The 18,892-nt window shown below is 44.7% G+C and overlaps 1 protein-coding gene across 6 annotated transcripts in view; it reads right to left on the bottom strand.

Annotated features, from left to right (window-relative positions):
- The window catches only part of CDK5RAP2 (CDK5 regulatory subunit associated protein 2), a 191,486-nt gene extending 173,096 nt beyond the window's left edge, over window positions 1-18,390 (bottom strand). For 5 of the 6 annotated variants that reach the window (XM_050761203.1, XM_050761208.1, XM_050761205.1 and 2 more), the window contains exons 1-3: window positions 18,143-18,390; window positions 9,171-9,238; window positions 5,520-5,587 (exon numbers count right to left, since the gene is read on the bottom strand). In XM_050761203.1, the coding sequence (XP_050617160.1) occupies window positions 5,520-5,587; window positions 9,171-9,238; window positions 18,143-18,201 (195 nt within the window). In that variant the 5' untranslated portion in view covers window positions 18,202-18,390. Of the gene's footprint in view, window positions 1-5,519; window positions 5,588-6,713; window positions 7,943-9,170; window positions 9,239-18,142 lie in introns of those variants that run through there. The other variant, XM_050761207.1, reaches the window with a different exon arrangement.
- Window positions 18,391-18,892: the final 502 nt, after the last annotated feature.

Here is an 18,892-nt window from a genome sequence, read left to right as displayed (position 1 = left end):
TCTGGTATAGCAGGCACTATCCTAGCATGTTCTTTACTTTTCCCAAGCCTCAGATAAACATTTTTTCCCAGTTTTACAGATAAAGCAACCAAAATTCGGAGCTTTAGTATTCCATACAGGGTCATACATTCATTCAATCAACAAATATTAGGTGCCTACGATTTTCTTAGGTTCAGTGTTGAGTACCAGACATTGAATAGAGACATACGTTAAGCAAGTACACTAATAAAGAAATAATCACAAACTGTCACAAGAGTCATGGTGGGAGAGACAGGGTGCTGAATACTTGCTAGAAGAGAGAATCATGAGTTGAGAAGGGAGTTAGGGATAGCCTCTCTAACAAGGTCACATTCAAGCTGAGGCAAGAAGGTCCAGGGGCCTGCCATTCAAGGAAAGGGAGAAAGGGTGTCCAGGCAGAGGGTGGAACATGCATGAAGGCCCTGGCACAGGGACAAGCTGGGTGTGGCCAAGGAAGAGCGGCCTGTGTGGCAAGAGCAGTGTACGATGGGGAGAGGAATATGCTGAGTTCAGAGAGACAGGAAGCTGCCAATCACACAGGGCAGGTTCTCATGGACCATGGTTAGGGATTTTATTCCAAGGTCAAAGAAACATCACAGAAGGATGTACAGAAACTGAACTCTAATGGGGCAGAACCCAGGGCAGTGGTTGTAGTCAACAGAATCTTCGGATTAGAGCAGACATCAGCATTTATTGAGTACCCACCATCCACCAGGCATCATTCTAGGTGCTTTCCATACCTTACCTAATTAATAACTCTGAAGGAAAGACAGTAGCAGCCCCACTTTACACACGAGGTTTTAGAAACAACCAATTTAAGGCCACAGGTCAGTAAGTGGCAGGGCCAAGCCTGAAACCCAGTCCCCATCATTCTCAAATCCACATTGTATCTATACACCACGGTGCTTCTGAAAGCTTCAGGGCCATACAAGTGGGGCAGGAGTGGAAGGTGAGGGAGCTATGATCTGGTAGTAAGTAACTCACAACACATTACAGCAAATTTAAAGATGCAAACATCCTAGTGAAACCAAAAACAAAACACTCAAATTTGACCAACTGCCTCGGCTGAGGCCAAGAATGTTCAACAATAGGAATAAGGGCCTCAATGCAAGAATGCCAGCATCTCAGGACAGGTGGGTATAAGACAAGAACAGCAAAAGATAAGGAGACTAGGTGTGGACAGGATACAGGAAATTGTTTCAGCCATACCTGGCTAAGAGTTCTTTCAATTCCTTAGAAAGGAGGCTGCTAGACAGAACAAATCTTATTCCATAGTATCTACTGTTTATTGCATATATGCTTAATATCTCTGACATCCAGAAATCTCATTTCTAGGAATCTACCCTTTTAAAAAAACCACTCAGCAAGGCGCAGTTTCTCATGCCTGTAGTCCCAGCACTTTGGGAGGCCAAGGCGGGCAGATCACAAGGTCAGGAAATCAAGACTATCCTGGCTAACACGGTGAGACCATCCTGGCTAACACGGTGAAACCCTGTCTGTATTAAAAATACAAAAAAATTAGCCGGGCATGGTAGCATATGCCTGTAATCCCAGCTACTTGGGAGGCTGGGGCAGGAGAATCACTTGAATCTGGGAGGCGGAGGTTGCAGTGAGCCAAGATCACACCACTCCACTCCAGACTGGGCAACAGAGCAAGACTCTGTCTCAAAAAAAAAAAAAAAAAAAAAAAATCACGTAACTATAAAAAGATACATGCACAAGGAGATTCATCACAGCTTTGTTTATAAAAGTGAGAAATTAGAAACAACTTGAAATGTCCCACAGTAAGGTTTTATAAATTATGGCTCAATCTATCCCTTTTAATAAGCCTTTATTTAATATTACACAGCCAATAACGCCATCCATCAATATTGAGAATGGAAAGCTATCCATGTCATTCCCTGTCAAAAGCCAGGATTAAACTCTTCCATATGTTCATAAAGATAGCTACTTGGACAGCATATGTTGTACCAGATTCTGGGTCTTCCCCACTCACCCAAAAAACATGCTTTTTAAAGGGAGAGCAAGATACATACTAGTGTCCAGAACAAGTCACAGCAGGTACAGGCCTTCGCAAAATGCTGCCTCCGCGAGGCCTCCTCTGGTCTAGGGAGGGAAGACCAGTAAGACAGGCTCCCATAGAAGAGCAACTGATTTACCTACTTCCTACCATAAGGCCTGCCATACAGGTGATTATACCCTCAGCTAACGAGGATATTAGACAATAGATTACCAGTTTAAAGACCAAAAGGAAGACATGTGGTTTTCACAAGCCAGAGTGAGTACTTGCACAGAACAGTCAAATGAAATAGAAAGGACTTCCTTTGATAGAAGACCTGGGTTCAAAGCCTGAATAAGTCCCTACCCCTGTCTGGGCTTCAGAGTCCCCACATGTCAAATGAAAGGACTGGAAGAGATGATTCCTAGAGCTCCTCCAGCTCTGAAATTAGCTCTATTCTAAATATCCCTTCATTCCATGCCCTTAGCTCCACATTCCTCCCTTTGGGCCCACACCACCACAGCAGCCTTTTAACTCATCACCTTACCACCAGCCTTGCTCCCCTCCAAACTCTTCTCCTCATAGTCACCAGCCTGGTAAGCTTTTGAAAGCACTATTCTGGTCATTTCCCTCCCCAGATTAAAATCCATTGCTGGTTCCCTTTCATCTTCAGGACAAAAACCAAACAAAGCAGTGTAACATTCAAGAACCTGCAGGAGCTGGCCCCTGCCTGCTTCAATGGCCTCACCTCTCAACTCGTCTCACACAGCCTCCTTCCAGCCAAAGAGAACTTACAGGTCCCTGAACTCATCAAACCCTGTCATGCCTCTCTCTGCATTTGCACATGTGAGTCCTTATGCCTGGGATGCTCCCTAACTCTCTCTACTTGATCAATCCCTACCTGTCCCTGATGACCCAACTCAGGCAACATCTCCTCCAGAGAGGCTTCTCTGAACCCCGAGTCATAGCCCCTCCTCTGTGGCCCCACAGCACCCTATACTTACCTCTGTCCCTGCACTATTTTTCTATCCATCTTCCCAATCAGACTGTGAGCCTCTGGATAGGGGGACTTACCTGGTCTTAATCTACTGCAGATTCCCCCGGCAGAGAGCCTGGCACAGTGGCGTACATTTAAAAATGTTTATTAAATGGATGAACTCTGAGGAAAACCAGAAGGGGACCTATGTGTTGCCAGCCCCCAACTAAATGCAACTCTTGATGGTTAGGTATCAATCATCTGAGACTAGAATAGGACGAATCATGAGTTTCCACTTTAAATCCAAAGTATCTCAGCCCCCTCCTTAATATGCATGCTGACTCTAAAATTAGCTTTAGATGCCAAGAGCATTTCCTATAAGCATCCCACAGAAAGTTCAGACTACCACTACACAGAGATCATGCATTCATAACTCAGGCCAAATGAAAAATTTCAGTGACTCCTAAAGACCTGAAAGGGAGACACTGAGAACAGTGTGGCCATTTCAATTCCGGCTGCAGAATTTGCTCTTGAAAATGCTACAATAAAAAATATTAATGCCATAAAAACCTAATAGCAGCCAAAGGACTACAGTCATAAAGAAAAAAAACATAAATCCTAAAACATGTTGGCATAGAAGGCTCTCCCTCACCTTCAAGAAAAACAGGATTTAGGTCACCAAAAACACATCTGAACAAGGGAAACTTGAATCACATGGCAGAGGGAAAAAAAATAACAGTAATTATAACAGTAACAGTAAGAAAAGGAAGAAGCAGCGATGGCAAACACATAGAACGTACTCCATGCTTTGCAAATATTCACTCATTCAATCCTCCTAACAACCCTATGAAGTAGGTACTGTTATCATGCCCATTGTTAAAATGAGGGAAGTACAGAGAGGTTAAGTGACCGGCCACAAGGCACCCAGGAGATGTGGACAAATAAGCAGCCTGGCTCCAGAAGCCATGGGCCTCAGGCAGCACAGACTGCCTCTGAGAACAATTTTGCCATGTCACATCCCTGGGCCTCAGTTTCTGCTATATATAATAAAGAGGGTTGTGTTCAATTCTGGGATTCCTTTCCGTTCAATAAGCAGATAAAAGACGTGAAATCAAAATTCTAATATCCTGTGAAATTTTCCAATTTAGAAATAAAATGTAAAGCAGTACCCTTCAAAAATGAAATAAGCATCTTGCAGAGCCGCTTTAATATTAAAGTAACATATACAAAGAGCTTAGCACTTAAAGTGCCCAGCTCAGAGCAAGAGCTCAATAAACAGTAGCTGTTATTACTCTTACGATAAAACAGGAACAACCATTTAATAGTAGAGCATATTTTAATTATACACGATGTAGAATAATCAAATCTCATTCGTTTGAGGCCCCAGACCCCACAGCATAGATCGAGTTGTACAGCTGAAATTATAACAACTCAAAGCTCAGAAATTACTTGTTTCCATTAGAGATCTGACAAGTCATTTCTTCAATTGGTCACTGGTGGTTTGCAGATAACTATTAGCAGTAATGAGTATTCTAAATTAAATCCAGAGACAGCACCGCTCTGTTCTGTAAAGACAACTGGGGAGAGAGAAACATAATTGTGGAATGTCCTTCTCTCTATGTCCTCCATCTTCTCTCCGATAAATATCTCTTGTGTCTTGCATAGTATGGATTTCATTTGCTTACAAATGAAGAAGGGTCTAATTCTTCCCATGATAAATGAGAGCACTGAACAGGTAACTTGTTAAAGAGAATTGGAATTGGGAAAATAACCTTATTTTCCTGTTACTTGACAACAAACCCCCTCTGCTAATAAATGAAAGACACAATGCTGGAAAACATTAGGCATTGAAGCCAAATCTATCACCAAGTAATCCATTCTCGAAAAAAAACTACACAGTACTGGGTACAGGTTACTCACATTTCATTCAAGAGCAACAAAGATAAAAGTTTACAAAATGCAAGGGGAGGCACAATGCAGTGGAAAGAATAATGGCTTTGGAATTAATAAAAACCTGGATTCAAATTCCAACTCTGACACTTATCTATTATATGACCATAAACAAGTCTCTCCTAGTCTTAAGATTCCTTATCTGTAAAATGGGAATAATACAAAATATCTCAAAGGTTGCAGTGAGCATCAAACAGAGGACCATAAATAACATGCCTTAGAGTAACAGTAAGGCCCTTGACAAATGTCAGCTCCCCTCACCTGTGCAACATGGACACATCCTCACCTTTAGGACACCAGAAAGACACCAAACTAGAAAACCAAAGTTGAAAACTAAAAGTTTCACCCCAAGTTGAAAACTGCTGATCCCATCAGAACCTATATTTGGCCCTTGTATAACGGGCTGACTGCATGTGGACGTAAAAGTCTCACAGAGGATGTCCATGAGACATGGCACCTCTCCTACCTCTGGCATCACCGAACTTAGATCTCAAGAAACACAGCTTTCCTGGGTCTGGCTGGACAAGGGCAGCAGACATGATTCGTTGGGGACAGTAATTTGGTATTTCCACTTACATTTTCAAAGTCCTTCATGTTCCGTGCTCGGGTGGGAGACACTGTTTCTTCTGACACATTTGAGAGCACTGTAAAAAGGTAAAATAGAGGAAAACGTCACAGCATGCAAACTGCCCAAGGTTCCTATTGAGGAATAGAGCCCAGAGAGGAAAACAACATGAACTGCTTCCATAGTGCACGCGGCTGGTACCTGCTGTCTGTTGTGATTTACTGATTTTAGTCCAGGGAAAGCTCTAAACCATTAATTTACAAATTACTTAAACTAACCCCAAAGTAACAATGCGCACATCAGAGGATGAACACAGCAAACACGTCAGGCATTTTGCAAAGCAGACTGTCCTGATATGTACTTCCTTATTTCGTGAAATTACTTTACTGAACAGAGTGTCATCTTCTCATGTCAGTAATTACAACAAAGCACGTCTAACTGACTTGACAGCAGGGTGGGCAAACTTTTTCTTAAAATGCCAGACAATATTTTAGGCGTTGTGGGCCATACGCAAAGCCTAAAATCTGTCACAACTACTCAAATCCTGTTGTCACATAAAAACAGCCACAAACAATCCAGAAACAAAGTGGTTGTGTTCTAATAAAAGTTTATTTTCAAAAGCAAGCAGTGGACCGGAAATTGCTGACCTGCTTTAAAGACTGTGCCAACAACCAAACCTCTCCGCAGCGTCTTTAACTGAACAAACATGTATTCCACACCTACTCGGTGCCAAGCCCCATCCTGTGTGCTGAGGAAACAATGGTGAAGGAGACACTAATCCTGCACCCAAGAGGTTCCCTATCGAGTGGGCAGGATGGAGACCTAAACTAACTGTTATCAGGCTGAATACCCGTGGCACTTTGTAGGTGTTCAGTAAATGTGTGCTGAGAGAATAAGTTCATTCTTCCAAAATATATGCACTGAGAGCCCACTTTCTGCTAGGCCCCTTTCTAGATGTGGAAACATCAGGAAATAAAACAAACAAATGCAGCTGAGAGTCTAAAGGGAGGAAACACAATAAACAAAACGAAAGGACAACGGCATAATATGTTAAAAGGTGATAAATGCTATGGAGAAAAAAAAAGTAGGTAAGGATAGGAAATAGGAGGCATGGGGTGAGGACTGCCATTTTAAGTAAGGTGGTTAAGGAAGGTCTCACTGAGAAGGTGACATATGGGCAGACTTGAAGAGAAAGGACCAGTTACCTGGGGGAGAATTCTCCACATTCAGAGAGAAGCCTGAGGTGGAAGTATGGTCCCCAGTGGGTCTGTGGAACAGTCAAGAGGCCAATAATCTGGAGCTCAATAAACAAAGGGGTACAGCAGGAGAGGAGGTGAGACAGGTAAACGGGGACAGACTGTATACAGTTTTTAGACTCTTCTAAGGACTCTGAGTTGCTGCTGGAAGATTTGGAGCTAAGGAGTAAGATGATTCGACTTAGGTTTCTACAGGCTCCCTCTGGCTGCCTGTCTGAGAACAGATTGTAAGGGGCTTAGGAGAGAAACAGGGAAACCAGTTAGGAGAATATTGGGATAATCTAGGCCTCAGATCATGGTGGTTTGGAGTAGGATGGAAGGAGTATAGGCGGCTGAGAACTAGTCTGATTCTGATACTTTAAAAGTAGCCAACAGGAATAAATGAAATGAGAGGAGACAAAGTGAAATACACAATGCTGAGAGAGGAAAGTACACCTTAGTCAGCCTGGGGAGAGCCAAAAAGGGTGGTGAGCTTTGAGCTGAGTCTTAAAGACGGTGCAAGCAGGAACTGGGCAGATGAGGAACAAAAGGAAGGAGAGACAGCCCAGGCAAAAGCACAGAGGTGGGAGTGGGGATGGTGTTCAGAAACCACTTAGCAGAAAAGAGGCTAAGGAATGGGCAGGGCAGACTGTGAAGGGCACACTGGTTTGTTTTCCTGTTCCTCAAATGGGCCATGCCCTCACCTGTCTGGGATGCTCATCCCCTCCTTTTTCCTTACCTACATCCGACTTATTCAGGTCTCTGCTCCAATATCAATTTCTTGTGAAACTCTAGCCTGACTCACCTCCACACCAGAGGAAATCTCCGTTTAATCCCCTCTCACAGCACTTGATACGTCTTTGCTCCTGACACTGATCATATGATTTCTCATAAGTGTTTGTCTGTCTTCTCAGCTTAAGTGTAAACACGTTTGAGGTTGAATTCTAGCACTGAGCCCAGAGTTGGGCATGAAACAGATGTATACTATCGGCTAAATTAAGAAATAAGCCAGCCAGGCACGGTGGCTCATGCCTGTAATCCCAGCACTTTGGGAGGCCAAGGCAAGCACATCGCCTGAGGTCAGGAGTTCGAGACCAGCCTGGCCAACATGGTGAACTCCGTGTCTACTAAAAATACAAAAATTAACTGGGCGTGGTGGCACATGCCTGTAATCCCAGCTACTCAGGAGGCTGAGGCAGGAGAATTGCTTGAATCCACGAGGCGGAGATTGCAGTGAGCCGAGATGGCACCACTGCACTCCAGCCTGGGCAACAGAGCGAGACTCCATCTCACATCAGACTTGTTAGATTTTGCATTTAAAGTAAAAGTTGCCAATGAGTGCAGTGGCTCATGCCTATAATCCCAGCACTTTGGGAAGCTGAGGCAGGTGGATCGCTTGAGTCCAGGAATTCAAGACCAGCCTGGGCAACATGGCAAAACCGTCCTACAAAAAATACAAAAATTAGCTGGATGTCTTGGCGCACGTCTGTAGTCCCAGATACTAGGGAGACTGAGATAGGAGAATCGCCTGAGTCCAAGAGGTCAAGGTTGCAGTGTGCGTGATCGCACCTCTGCACTCCCATCCTGGGTGACAGGGCAAGACCCTGTCTCAAAAAAATGAAAAGTAAAAATAAAGTAAAAGTTAATAGGTTCCTGAGGAAAACATGAGGGTGCCCTGTAAGTTAAGGGATTTTCCAGAAATAAACCTTGGGACTCTTTTCCTGTCTGCTCCAAAATCTCCTTCCTTTTGCACTTATCTCAGCACTGTGGAAAAGAGAAAAAAATACACAAGTCAAAATATCTTAGAGATATTTTACAAAAACTAGCACTACCCACAGAGATGCTTAAGCATTCACTTTCTTCAGAAATAAAAACTATGAAGAATGCTTAGCTAGATCCAAACTGCAAAGTCTCCTCATAATCCAGCTTAAACACAATACGCTACTTGTTTACTCAGTGCCGTCTCCTGTGGTCTAACCAGCTATTTGTCTCCAAAGGGCAGGCCCGTGTAGGAATGCTGGGCCTCAGCCGGCAAACAGGATCCAACAGCCTGCCAGGAAGGTCTTGGCATGCTAGAGTCCAGATGGCAGCTCTCCTGGGCCTCCAGCCACCGGCCTAGCCGCCAATTCAATGTCCAGCCTCCATGCAGTTGTTCAGTTCAGCAAACGCTCACTAAGTCCCTATAGGTTTAGTAGCAACAAATGAAACTCATGAAGTATGGCCAAAAGGACAGCAATTCCTCTAGTCCAGTGTTTATGAAAGGAGGTGGAGAGCAAATCAATACATACAAAAAATACTCAGCACCTACTGTATGCCAATCCAGGGAAGCCTCTGGGCCCCAGAGACATGAAAGCTCAAGATGCTCACAGTCTAATGTCTACTTTCCTTGTTCTTTACTCAAGAGAAGGCCTGGTTTTGTGTACTTACCACCATTTCCCAACCTAGCATCAGGGTTGATGCCATCCAGGTCATCTGGTACATTGGGAACAAGGCCACTAGGAGAGAACACATGAGATAACAGATGAGCTAATGTTTGAACAACAGAAACTGTTACGACTGTCTGGACTGCACATGACAATCATCCCATGGCCCGGAGGGACGCACACAGCTGAGCTACCTATGAGGCATGAAGCACAGAGGTTAAGAACTCAGGCTTTGGGTCTGAGTTCCAGCTCCAACACTTGATAGCTGAGTGACCTTCAGTAATGTCATTCATTCAGTCATACATCACGTTCTGTGTGCCAAATATGTGCTACTGGCAGAGGCACTGTGACAAGCACAAGCTACTTACGTTTCTGAGTCTCGCTCTCTTAATCTGGTACATGGGGATACCATGCCCTCCCTGTAAAAATTAAATTAGTTCATGTATACAAACACAAAGCACATAGTAAGTGTTCAATAAATGGCAACTATTATTGTTGTTACTATTATCATTATGACCACTAATATGCCTATTACAACCTCTGGGAATCAGACACAAATTCAGATGCTTTAAGAATGTCAAACAAGGCCGGGCGCGGTGGCTCAAGCCTGTAATCCCAGCACTTTGGGAGGCCGAGACGGGCGGATCACGAGGTCAGGAGATCGAGACCATCCTGGCTAACACGGTGAAACCCCGTCTCTACTAAAAAATACAAAAAAAAACTAGCCGGGCGAGGTGGCGGGTGCCTGTAGTCCCAGCTACTCGGGAGGCTGAGGCAGGAGAATGGCGTGAACCCGGGAGGCGGAGCTTGCAGTGAGCCGAGATCTGGCCATTGCACTCCAGCCTGGGTGACACAGCAAGACTCCGTCTCAAAAAAAAAAAATAAATAAATAAATAAATAAATAAGAATGTCAAACAATACAAAATTCACTGATCCAAGAAGTTGTCCTGGTTGAATTACATAAATACGTTCAGTGAGGATCTGGAGACATTGACAGAAAACTAACCCATAATAGGAGGTGTGGTGTGACACAAAAGACACTACCCTGGATTCTATTCTAAGCTCTGCCATGTATCTCTCTGAGCCTCACTTTCTTCAACTGTAAAAGGAGAACAGCAGCTACCTCACAGAGTAATTGGCAATTAAACAAGATACAGCAAGGTCCAGTATATTGTGGGTACTCCACAAATGAAAGCAAAATATCATGTCTCCTTGAAATCTACAGTGCTTTACAATTTATAAAAGATTTACCATCATTAGAATTGCCTAACTTCCTGAGGGTACACACATTTTTCAAAGGAAGACTCCAAGGCCCAGACAATTTCACTGTCCTAGCCAGGGTCACATGGCAGTGCAGTAGAGAGCCAGGTCCAGAAGCTCGGTCTTTTACGTCCAACCCCCAAGAATGCTTCCCTATCCCACGCTGTAAACTAGGAGTTGATGGAAACTCAGATTGACTTCTTGGCAGTTTGCTCTTTCCATGCCTCTAAATCCAAATTCATTGTGCTCCTCAGACAATTTTGCCTGACCACCAAACTTTGGAGTTGGAATGTACCTTCAAGATCAAAAACAGGCAAAAAATTGGAAATATCATAAAATTCCAACATCAAGAAAATGATCAAAAAAAAAATGTGTCCAGGTCGGGTACAGTGACTCATGTCTATAATCCCAGTACTTTGGGAGGCCAAGGCTGGTGGATCACTTGAGATCAGGAGTTCAAGACCAGCCTGGCCAATATGGTGAAACCCCATCTCTACTAAAAATACAAAAAGTAGCCGGGCATTATGGCAGGTGCCTGTAATCCTAGCTACTTGAGAGGCTGAGGCAGGAGAATCACTTGAACGCAGGAGGCGGAGGTTGCAGTGAGCTGAGATCACGCCACTGCACTCCAGCCTGGGTGACAGAGTGAGACTCCATCTCAAAAAAATAAATAAATAAATAAATAAATAAATAAATAAAAAATGTGTCCCCTATAAAGGCAAATGAAAAAACATAAAGAGAATACGTCCTCAATTATGAAAACCAATATATACAGTACATAAATACTAAAGTCACCTCAAGTCCGTTTTGGAAACAGGTGGGCTATAGATATATAACAAGACAAAGGAAATACACTGAAATATTAAAAGTCATCATCAGTAGGGAAATGAGAGGTTTTCTTCCTTTTTAATGTTGTATAATTCTCAATTTCCTCCAATAAACATCACTAAAAGGACAAAGTCGCCAGGCGCGGTGGCTCAAGCCTGTAATCCCAGCACTTTGGGAGGCCGAGACGGGCAGATCACGAGGTCAGGAGATCGAGACCATCCTGGCTAACCCGGTGAAACCCCGTCTCTACTAAAAAATACAAAAAACTAGCCGGGCAAGGTGGCGGGCGCCTGTAGTCCCAGCTACTCGGGAGGCTGAGGCAGGAGAATGGCGTAAACCCGGGAGGCGGAGCTTGCAGTGAGCTGAGATCCGGCCACTGCACTCCAGCCTGGGCGACAGAGCAAGACTCCGTCTCAAAAAAAAAAAAAAAAAAAAAAAAAAAAGACAAAGTCAATTTTCTAAACTGAATTTTAAAAACTAAAATAAAGTTCAACCATCACCTTTTGCAGACAGTGGTCCAGAAGCCCAAGGTCACACACACCAGGTTATTGGCCAAGCTCGGCCTAAGGTCTGGTCCTACATTCTCAATCTGGGGTTCTCTCCACCAGAGCCATTATATTAACTCCCACTGGCTGAAACTGCCCATGAATAACTCAAGCCAAGATCAATCACAGCTGAAAAGTACCTAGCAAACAAAGCCAACAATTTTGGTCTTAGACAAACTTCCTACAGGCAAACACTGAAGTTTGAAAAATGACATTTGACATCCCAACTCTTAGACAAAACCACTATGTAATGCAGAAATTCTTGCTTGGATCCTGCCAACTTTCCACTTGGGCTTTACCTACCCACTTTTAAAATGCTATGAACCTCTGTCATCTGCACCCTCCAGTCAGTTCCAACCACACCTCCAGCCCCAAGCAGCTCCCACTTTCCATTCTGATCATTCACTTGTAGCCTTACAATTAAGGTTGGGGGCTCAGGGAGACTCACCAGAAATAAAAACAATGTAAGCAAAATAAAAGGGCTCGGATATGATCTTACTCCACAGATGAGAAGACTGAAACCCAGAAATGGGTTAGGAACTTATTTGCTCAAAATCACAAAAGTTACTGGCAAAGCCGAGCCCAAAGTCCAGGATCCCAGTGACTTTTCCACTTGCTAGCCTGTGTGTGGACTGCCCAAGGCTCGTATATAAACGTGACACATGGTGGAGTACCAGTCTCCTCACATGCAAAATAAAGCACAATCTAAGAAACCTGCCTTATATGGAGCACCCATTCCACACAAACACCGCACTCAGCACAGGACAGGCAGCCTTCCCTTTCATCCTCACCACAGGACTGAAGTCCATTTTCTTTCTTTTTTTTTTTTTTTTTTTTTTTTTTTTTGAGACGGAGTTTCGCTCTCGTTGCCCAGGCTGGAGTGCAATGGCGCAATCTCGGCTCACCACAACCTCCGCCTCCCAGGTTCAAGCAATTCTTCTGCCTCAGCCTCCCGAGTAGCTGGGATTACAGGCATGCACCACTACGCCCGGCTAATTTTGTATTTTTAGTAGAGACGGGGTTTCCCCATGTTGAAGCTGGTCTTGAACTTCTAACCTCAGGTGATCCGCCCGCTTTGGCCTCCCAAAGTGCTGGGATTACAGGCATGAGCCACCACGCCCAGCTGAAGTCCATTTTCTAAACTGAATGTTTGAAACTAAAATCAGGTTTAATCCTCACCATAGTCCTTCTGCAGTAGGTGGTGATTTTTAATGTTACCTTTTTTTAAAATTTTCTAACGAGGAAAAACAAAGACCCAAAAGTTAATAGGCTGGAAACTCCAAGCCAGCCTGACTTTAACCCCCTGCCCTGAACCTATACCACCCTGGTACCCCTGACGCCTTCCCTGAGGTTGGAGATAAGGGGTGGTGGTGGTGGTGGTAAGGACCAAATGGACTGAGGCATAAGGTTTCCATCACTCAGCACAGGGCACAGCCATCATAATAACTCTTCTGTTTTGTTTTGGTTTGGTTTTTTGGAGACTCTCACTCTATCGCCCAGACTGGAGTGCAGAGGCGTGATCTCAGCTCACTGCAACCTCTGCCTTCCATATTCAAGCGATTCTCATGCCTCAGCCTCCCAAGTAGCTTGGATTACAGGCACGTACCACCATGCCCAGCTGATTTTTTGTATTTTTAGTAGAGATGGAGTTTCACCACGTTGGCCAGGCTGGTCTCGAACTCCTGAGCTCAGGTGACCTGACTGCCTCAGCCTCCCAAAGTGCTAGGATTACAGGCGTGAGCCATCGCGCCCTGCTGTAGCAACTGTCTGTGGACAATTTTTGAGTGATTGAATGGACCTTCCCCTGAGCTCCACCACCACATCCTCCTATCTTGCTCTATTGCTACCAAAAAGGAGTGACCTCTTTCTATGCCTATATATGCCAGCAACAAATGTCCATTCAAACCACAAGACCCAACAGGACTGTCTCCTTGACAAATTGTTTCACGAGAGCCGTGAATGAGACCAGACGTAACATTCAGACGATTATACCAACGAGCTCACTTTTGTCTTTTAACAACCCCTTTCTCATTCTATTTTATTCTTAATTAGAGAAAAATACATAAATTTAAAAAAAAAAAATACAGATAAGCCTAAAGTTCTCCTTGGCTCCTCCTCACTCCCATCTAGTACCCACCTAAGAGGTAACTGTTATCAAAAAGACCTGTAACTTCCAGATCTTTTTATGTGTTTTTACATAGATAGTTTTAATTTTGCTGCTTAAAAATAAAACACATGCAATCAAACAGTATATATCTTGCTACAACATCCTTCTTCTACTTAATGTTTTCATTAGTAGAGAGGTTTTCATGACAAGATGTTTTCTTGACAGTACAAATAGATATGCCTCAAAGTTTTTAACTCCTACAAAGCTTTCTACAGCAGTGTTCTTCAAACTTTACTGACCATGAGCCGCAGAAGAAATATTATTACCCTTCATCCTTGAAATGTTTTCTATTCTGTTCCACTTTTCTAAATCCTGGTTGCAACCTACTAAATTGAATTTCATGAGCTACCAATGGGCCACGGTCTGAAAGATACTTTTGAAAGGATGTGTATTTACCCAATCCCCTACTGATAATAATTCAATTTGTTTCCAAGTTTTTCTTTTACACGCATTGTCATATGAATATCCTTATAAGGTCCCGTTATGCACAAGCATGAGGATTTCTCTAGAATAGATGACAAGAAGTGGAATTGCTGGGTCAAAATATATTCACATTTTTTAAATGGACAATGGATTTGAATACATATTTCTCCAAAGAAAGTGTACAAATGGCTAAAAGGCACATGGAAAGATGCTCAACACATCAGTAGCCATTAACGTGTAATCAATACCACAATGAGGGCCAGGCGCGGTGGCTCACGCCTGCAATCCCAGCACTTTGGGAGGCCAAGGTGGGCGGATCATCTGAGGTCAAGAGTTTGACACCAGCCTGGCCAACATGGTGAAGCCCCGTCTCCACTAAAAATATACAAATTAGCCAAGCGTGCTGGCATGCGCCTGTAGTCCCAACTACTTGGGAGGCTGAGGCACGAGAATCGCTTAAACCCACGAGGCAGAGGATGTGGTGAGCTGAAATTGCACCACTGCACTCCAGCCTGGGTGAGAGAGTGAGACTCTGTCTCAAAAAAACAAACAAACAAACAAACAAACCACAATGAGATACCTAACATGTCACACCCTAAGGGTATAATCAAAAGGACAATAAAAATATTGGTGAGGGGCAGGCACAGTGGCTTGTGCCTGTAATCCCAGCACTTAGCAAGGCAGAGGCAGGAGGATCACTTGAGTCCAGGAATTTAAGACCAATCTGGGTAACAGAGCAAGACTGTCTCTAAAAAAAATTGAAAAGAAAAGCCTTAAAAAGGAAAGAAATTCTGACACATACTACAACATGCATGAACTTTGAGGACATAATGCTAAATTAAATAAACCAGTCACAAAAGGACAAATAGTGTATTATTCTACTAATATGCGATACTTATAGAGTAGTCACAATCATAGAGACAGGCTGGGTGCAATGGCACATACCTATAATCCCAGCACTTTGGGAGGCCAAGGCAGGCAGAATACTTGAGGCCAGGAGTTCAAGACCAGCCTGGTCAACCTGGTGAAACCCTGTCTCTACTAAAAATACAAAAATTGGCCAGGTGTAGTGGGGCCTGCCTGCAGTCCCAGCCACTAAGTGGATGAGCCATGAGAATTGCTTGAACCCTGGAGGCGGGAGTTGCAGTGAGCCAAGATCACTCCACTGCATTCCAGCCTGGGCAACAGAGCAAGACCCTGTCTTAGGAAAAAAAAAAAATCATAGAGACAGAAAGTAGACTGGTGATTGTCAGAGGCTGGAAGAAGAGGGGAATAGGGAGTTACTGTTTTAACAGGGACAGAGTTTCTGTTTTGCATTTGCAAGATGGAGAGTTACAAAGATAGATAGTGGTGACAGTTCAGCAATAACACAAATAGATTTAATACAACTGAACCATGCTTTAAAATGGTTAAGATGGAATGTATGCAGTATCTAGGTCCTGCAAAGGAGGGAGATGAGGGAAAGGAGAATGTTTGCTGTTCTGTTGAGTAGTTACTCCAGGTCAGACACTGAACTAAACTTTTTAAGATTCATTTTAATCCTTATGCCAACCCTAGGCTTTACACCAACCCCTTTTACAGATGATAAACACTGAGGCTCATGGAGGATGAGTGACTTGCCCCAAATCAAGGGGTTGTTAAGTAGCAGAACTGGGATTGAAACCCAGCTGGGCCTGGGACCCCAAAACCCAAGTGTTTGGCCAACAAGCACTGAAATGAGAATGGCTATCTGAGAGAATAATAATGGAAGTTACGGTAACAGCAATAAGCAGCATTAAAAGTATAAAGCAGCAGACTGTGAAGAGCAGATTTATATTTTAAAAATAGTTCTCAGGCTGGGCATGGTGGCTCACACCTATAATCTCAGCACTTTGGGAGGCCAAGGTGGGCAGATCACGAGATAAGGAGATGGAGACCGTCCTGGCCAACATGGTGAAACCCCGTCTCTACTAAACATACAAAAATTAGCCAGGCATGGTGGTGCACTCCTGTAATCCCAGCTATAGGGGAGGCTGAGGCAAGAGAATTGCTTGAACCCGGGAGGCAGAGGTTGCAGTGAGTCGAGATCGCGCCACTGCACTCCAGCCTGGTGATAGAGCAAGACTCAAATAAATAAATAAATAAATAATAGTTTTCAAACTGTAGTATAAAAAACTATTAGAGGTGCAAAGGACAATACAGGAGAGAAGCCATACTCCAAATATATTGGGGCAGTGGAAGTAAAACAGACAGAAAAGGGCATGATGAAATATCACAGGACCCAATTAGACAGGAACTGCAAAGCATCTTAGTCTGTGCCTGATACATGAAGGTTCTCAATAAACAGAAAAACCATTTGTCCAAGTTTACCCAAGATAGGCCCTATGTATGTCTGCTACCCGGGCATAAATATTAATTATTTTCACTTTTTTTTTTTTTTTTAAGACAGAGCCTCACTTTGTCACCCAGGCTACAGTGCAGTGGCATGAACACAGCTCACTGCAGCATCAACCTTCCGGGCTCAAGCAATCCTCCTGCCTCAGCCTCCCGAGCGGCTGAGACTACAAGTGCATGCCACCACGCCTGGCTAATTTTTGTATTTTTTGTAGAGATAGGATTTCACCATGTTTCCCAGGCTGATCTCACACTCCTGAGCTCAAGAAATCGGCCCACCTCAGCCTCCCCAAGGACTGGGATTACAGGGGTGAGCCACCGCGCCTGGCCCTTTTCACTCTTAAGTGTCCCAGTTAGCACAATAAATACCATGGTTACCCTTTCAATTAGGATCTGTTGACTAAAAGCAGCAGCTTGTCCCTAGTAGAGCTGGATAAACAGTGCAGGTTCTCAGTCAGGGCTCTCCTCTTCCTTCTTCTACTCACTCTCCAACCAGGAGTCCAGGACAACCACAGGGGCCAGCCCTGAAGCAGTGTAGTGCTCTATTAGGCCTTCCTACCAGACTCCAGCTCAACCAGCAATGGGGACTCCCAGTCTCTTGGGGCAGGTCCATGGGAGGCCACTCTTGGCCATTATTCCCTGATTCATATCACCTTTGATGACAGTAGTAATAATAACACTAATGGCAACACAAGATCATTTTTTAAGTACTGATTATGTGGCAGGCACTACAGGTGCCAAGCTAATGGCTCGACAGGCATCACCTCTTTTAATCCTCACCCCAACTCTATTGGGTAGGTATTACTAGCCCATTTTACAGATGGGAAAGCCAGTGAAATCACTTTACCAAGGTCACACACCTAGTCAGTTTACAGGGCTGGATTTGAATCCAGTTTTGTCCAACTCCAGCCACGGCTCTTAACCACTGCACTCCATTGCCTCCTGGGTGGCCACTATCTGACCCAAAAAGCAAAGTCTGGGCATATCGGCTACACTCTCCATAATGAAAACAAACCCTCAAACCAGAGTGAACCATCAGGTGCCCTCAAGGTCCCTGTTCCCCACCAATCCCCACTAACGGGATACTCCAAGTGGCCCCACCCTGGTCCTACTCTTTCACAAAACCGCTTACTTGTTCTTCAAGCCCTCTACAAAGTACGTGGTGCAATGCTACAGGCAACTGTGGTGCAGATCGTGGCTCCCAGCCCCCCAAAGTGTCAGCTGGTGGGCCCCCCAGAGACCCTCTCCGAAGGAGCCCACCCCACACACTTGCCCCTGGCCAGACACCCTCAAAAGCAAACCTCAAGGCCGCGTTAGAGTGAAACCCCATCAGCTGGAACCCCGGCCCGGTTACCAAGACCACCAATGCCCCGGCCGCACCTGCAGCCGCTGAGCGTCCCAGGGAGGGTGACGTCCTCTTCCAACACCGAGTCCATCATGGATACAGAGGTGGTGGCGGTGTTGGTGTCTGTGGTGGCGGCGCCACTAGTACCCCCCGCGGTAGCGACCCGCCGAGCTCCCAGGGTCCCCGCCCCCTCCACCCCAGCGCTTGTTCAGACTCTGGCGGCGCCACTGGAATTCAAACCACAGACGCCGCCATCTTTCCCGGCGCTTCTTCCTACGGAAACGAGGCGGGGTCACCGAGGCGCACGCAGTGAAGCCGACCGGCTGGCGCCAGAGGACGGGCAGGGAAGCTGGGGTAGGTGCCATCTTAACTAAGGGCACAGCGTCCGTGTTTATGCCAGGAAAACTAAGAGAAAAAAAAAGGCCGGCTGTCATTTTTTGTGAGGGCACTTAAGACGAGGCGAGGGCGGGTGCCATCTTTGTTGAGGGCCAAAGCCGGCCCTAGTCCGTTAATTTACGCGGGAGATGGGAATGAATACAGCCCCTTAGGCATCCTCAAATTTCCTAACCTCGTGTTTGCTTTTCTGGAATAGTGACCCCAAAACTTTGGGATTTGACCTTGAGTTGAAACTCAGATAACTGAGTGCTGCCTTGCTTTAGAAAAATCCTACATGCGGAATCTCAAGGCAAACAGTAATTTGCAGACTTAGTTTGAAGCAAATAACTTACTCCCATGAGCCAGTGATCAACAGCACTCTCACTCCAGTCACTCACCTATTGATCTTT

The sequence above is a fragment of the Macaca thibetana genome, chromosome 15 (assembly GCF_024542745.1).
Source record: "Macaca thibetana thibetana isolate TM-01 chromosome 15, ASM2454274v1, whole genome shotgun sequence".
NCBI classification, from domain to species: domain Eukaryota; kingdom Metazoa; phylum Chordata; class Mammalia; order Primates; family Cercopithecidae; genus Macaca; species Macaca thibetana.
This window is presented reverse-complemented; position numbering and strand designations above follow the sequence as displayed.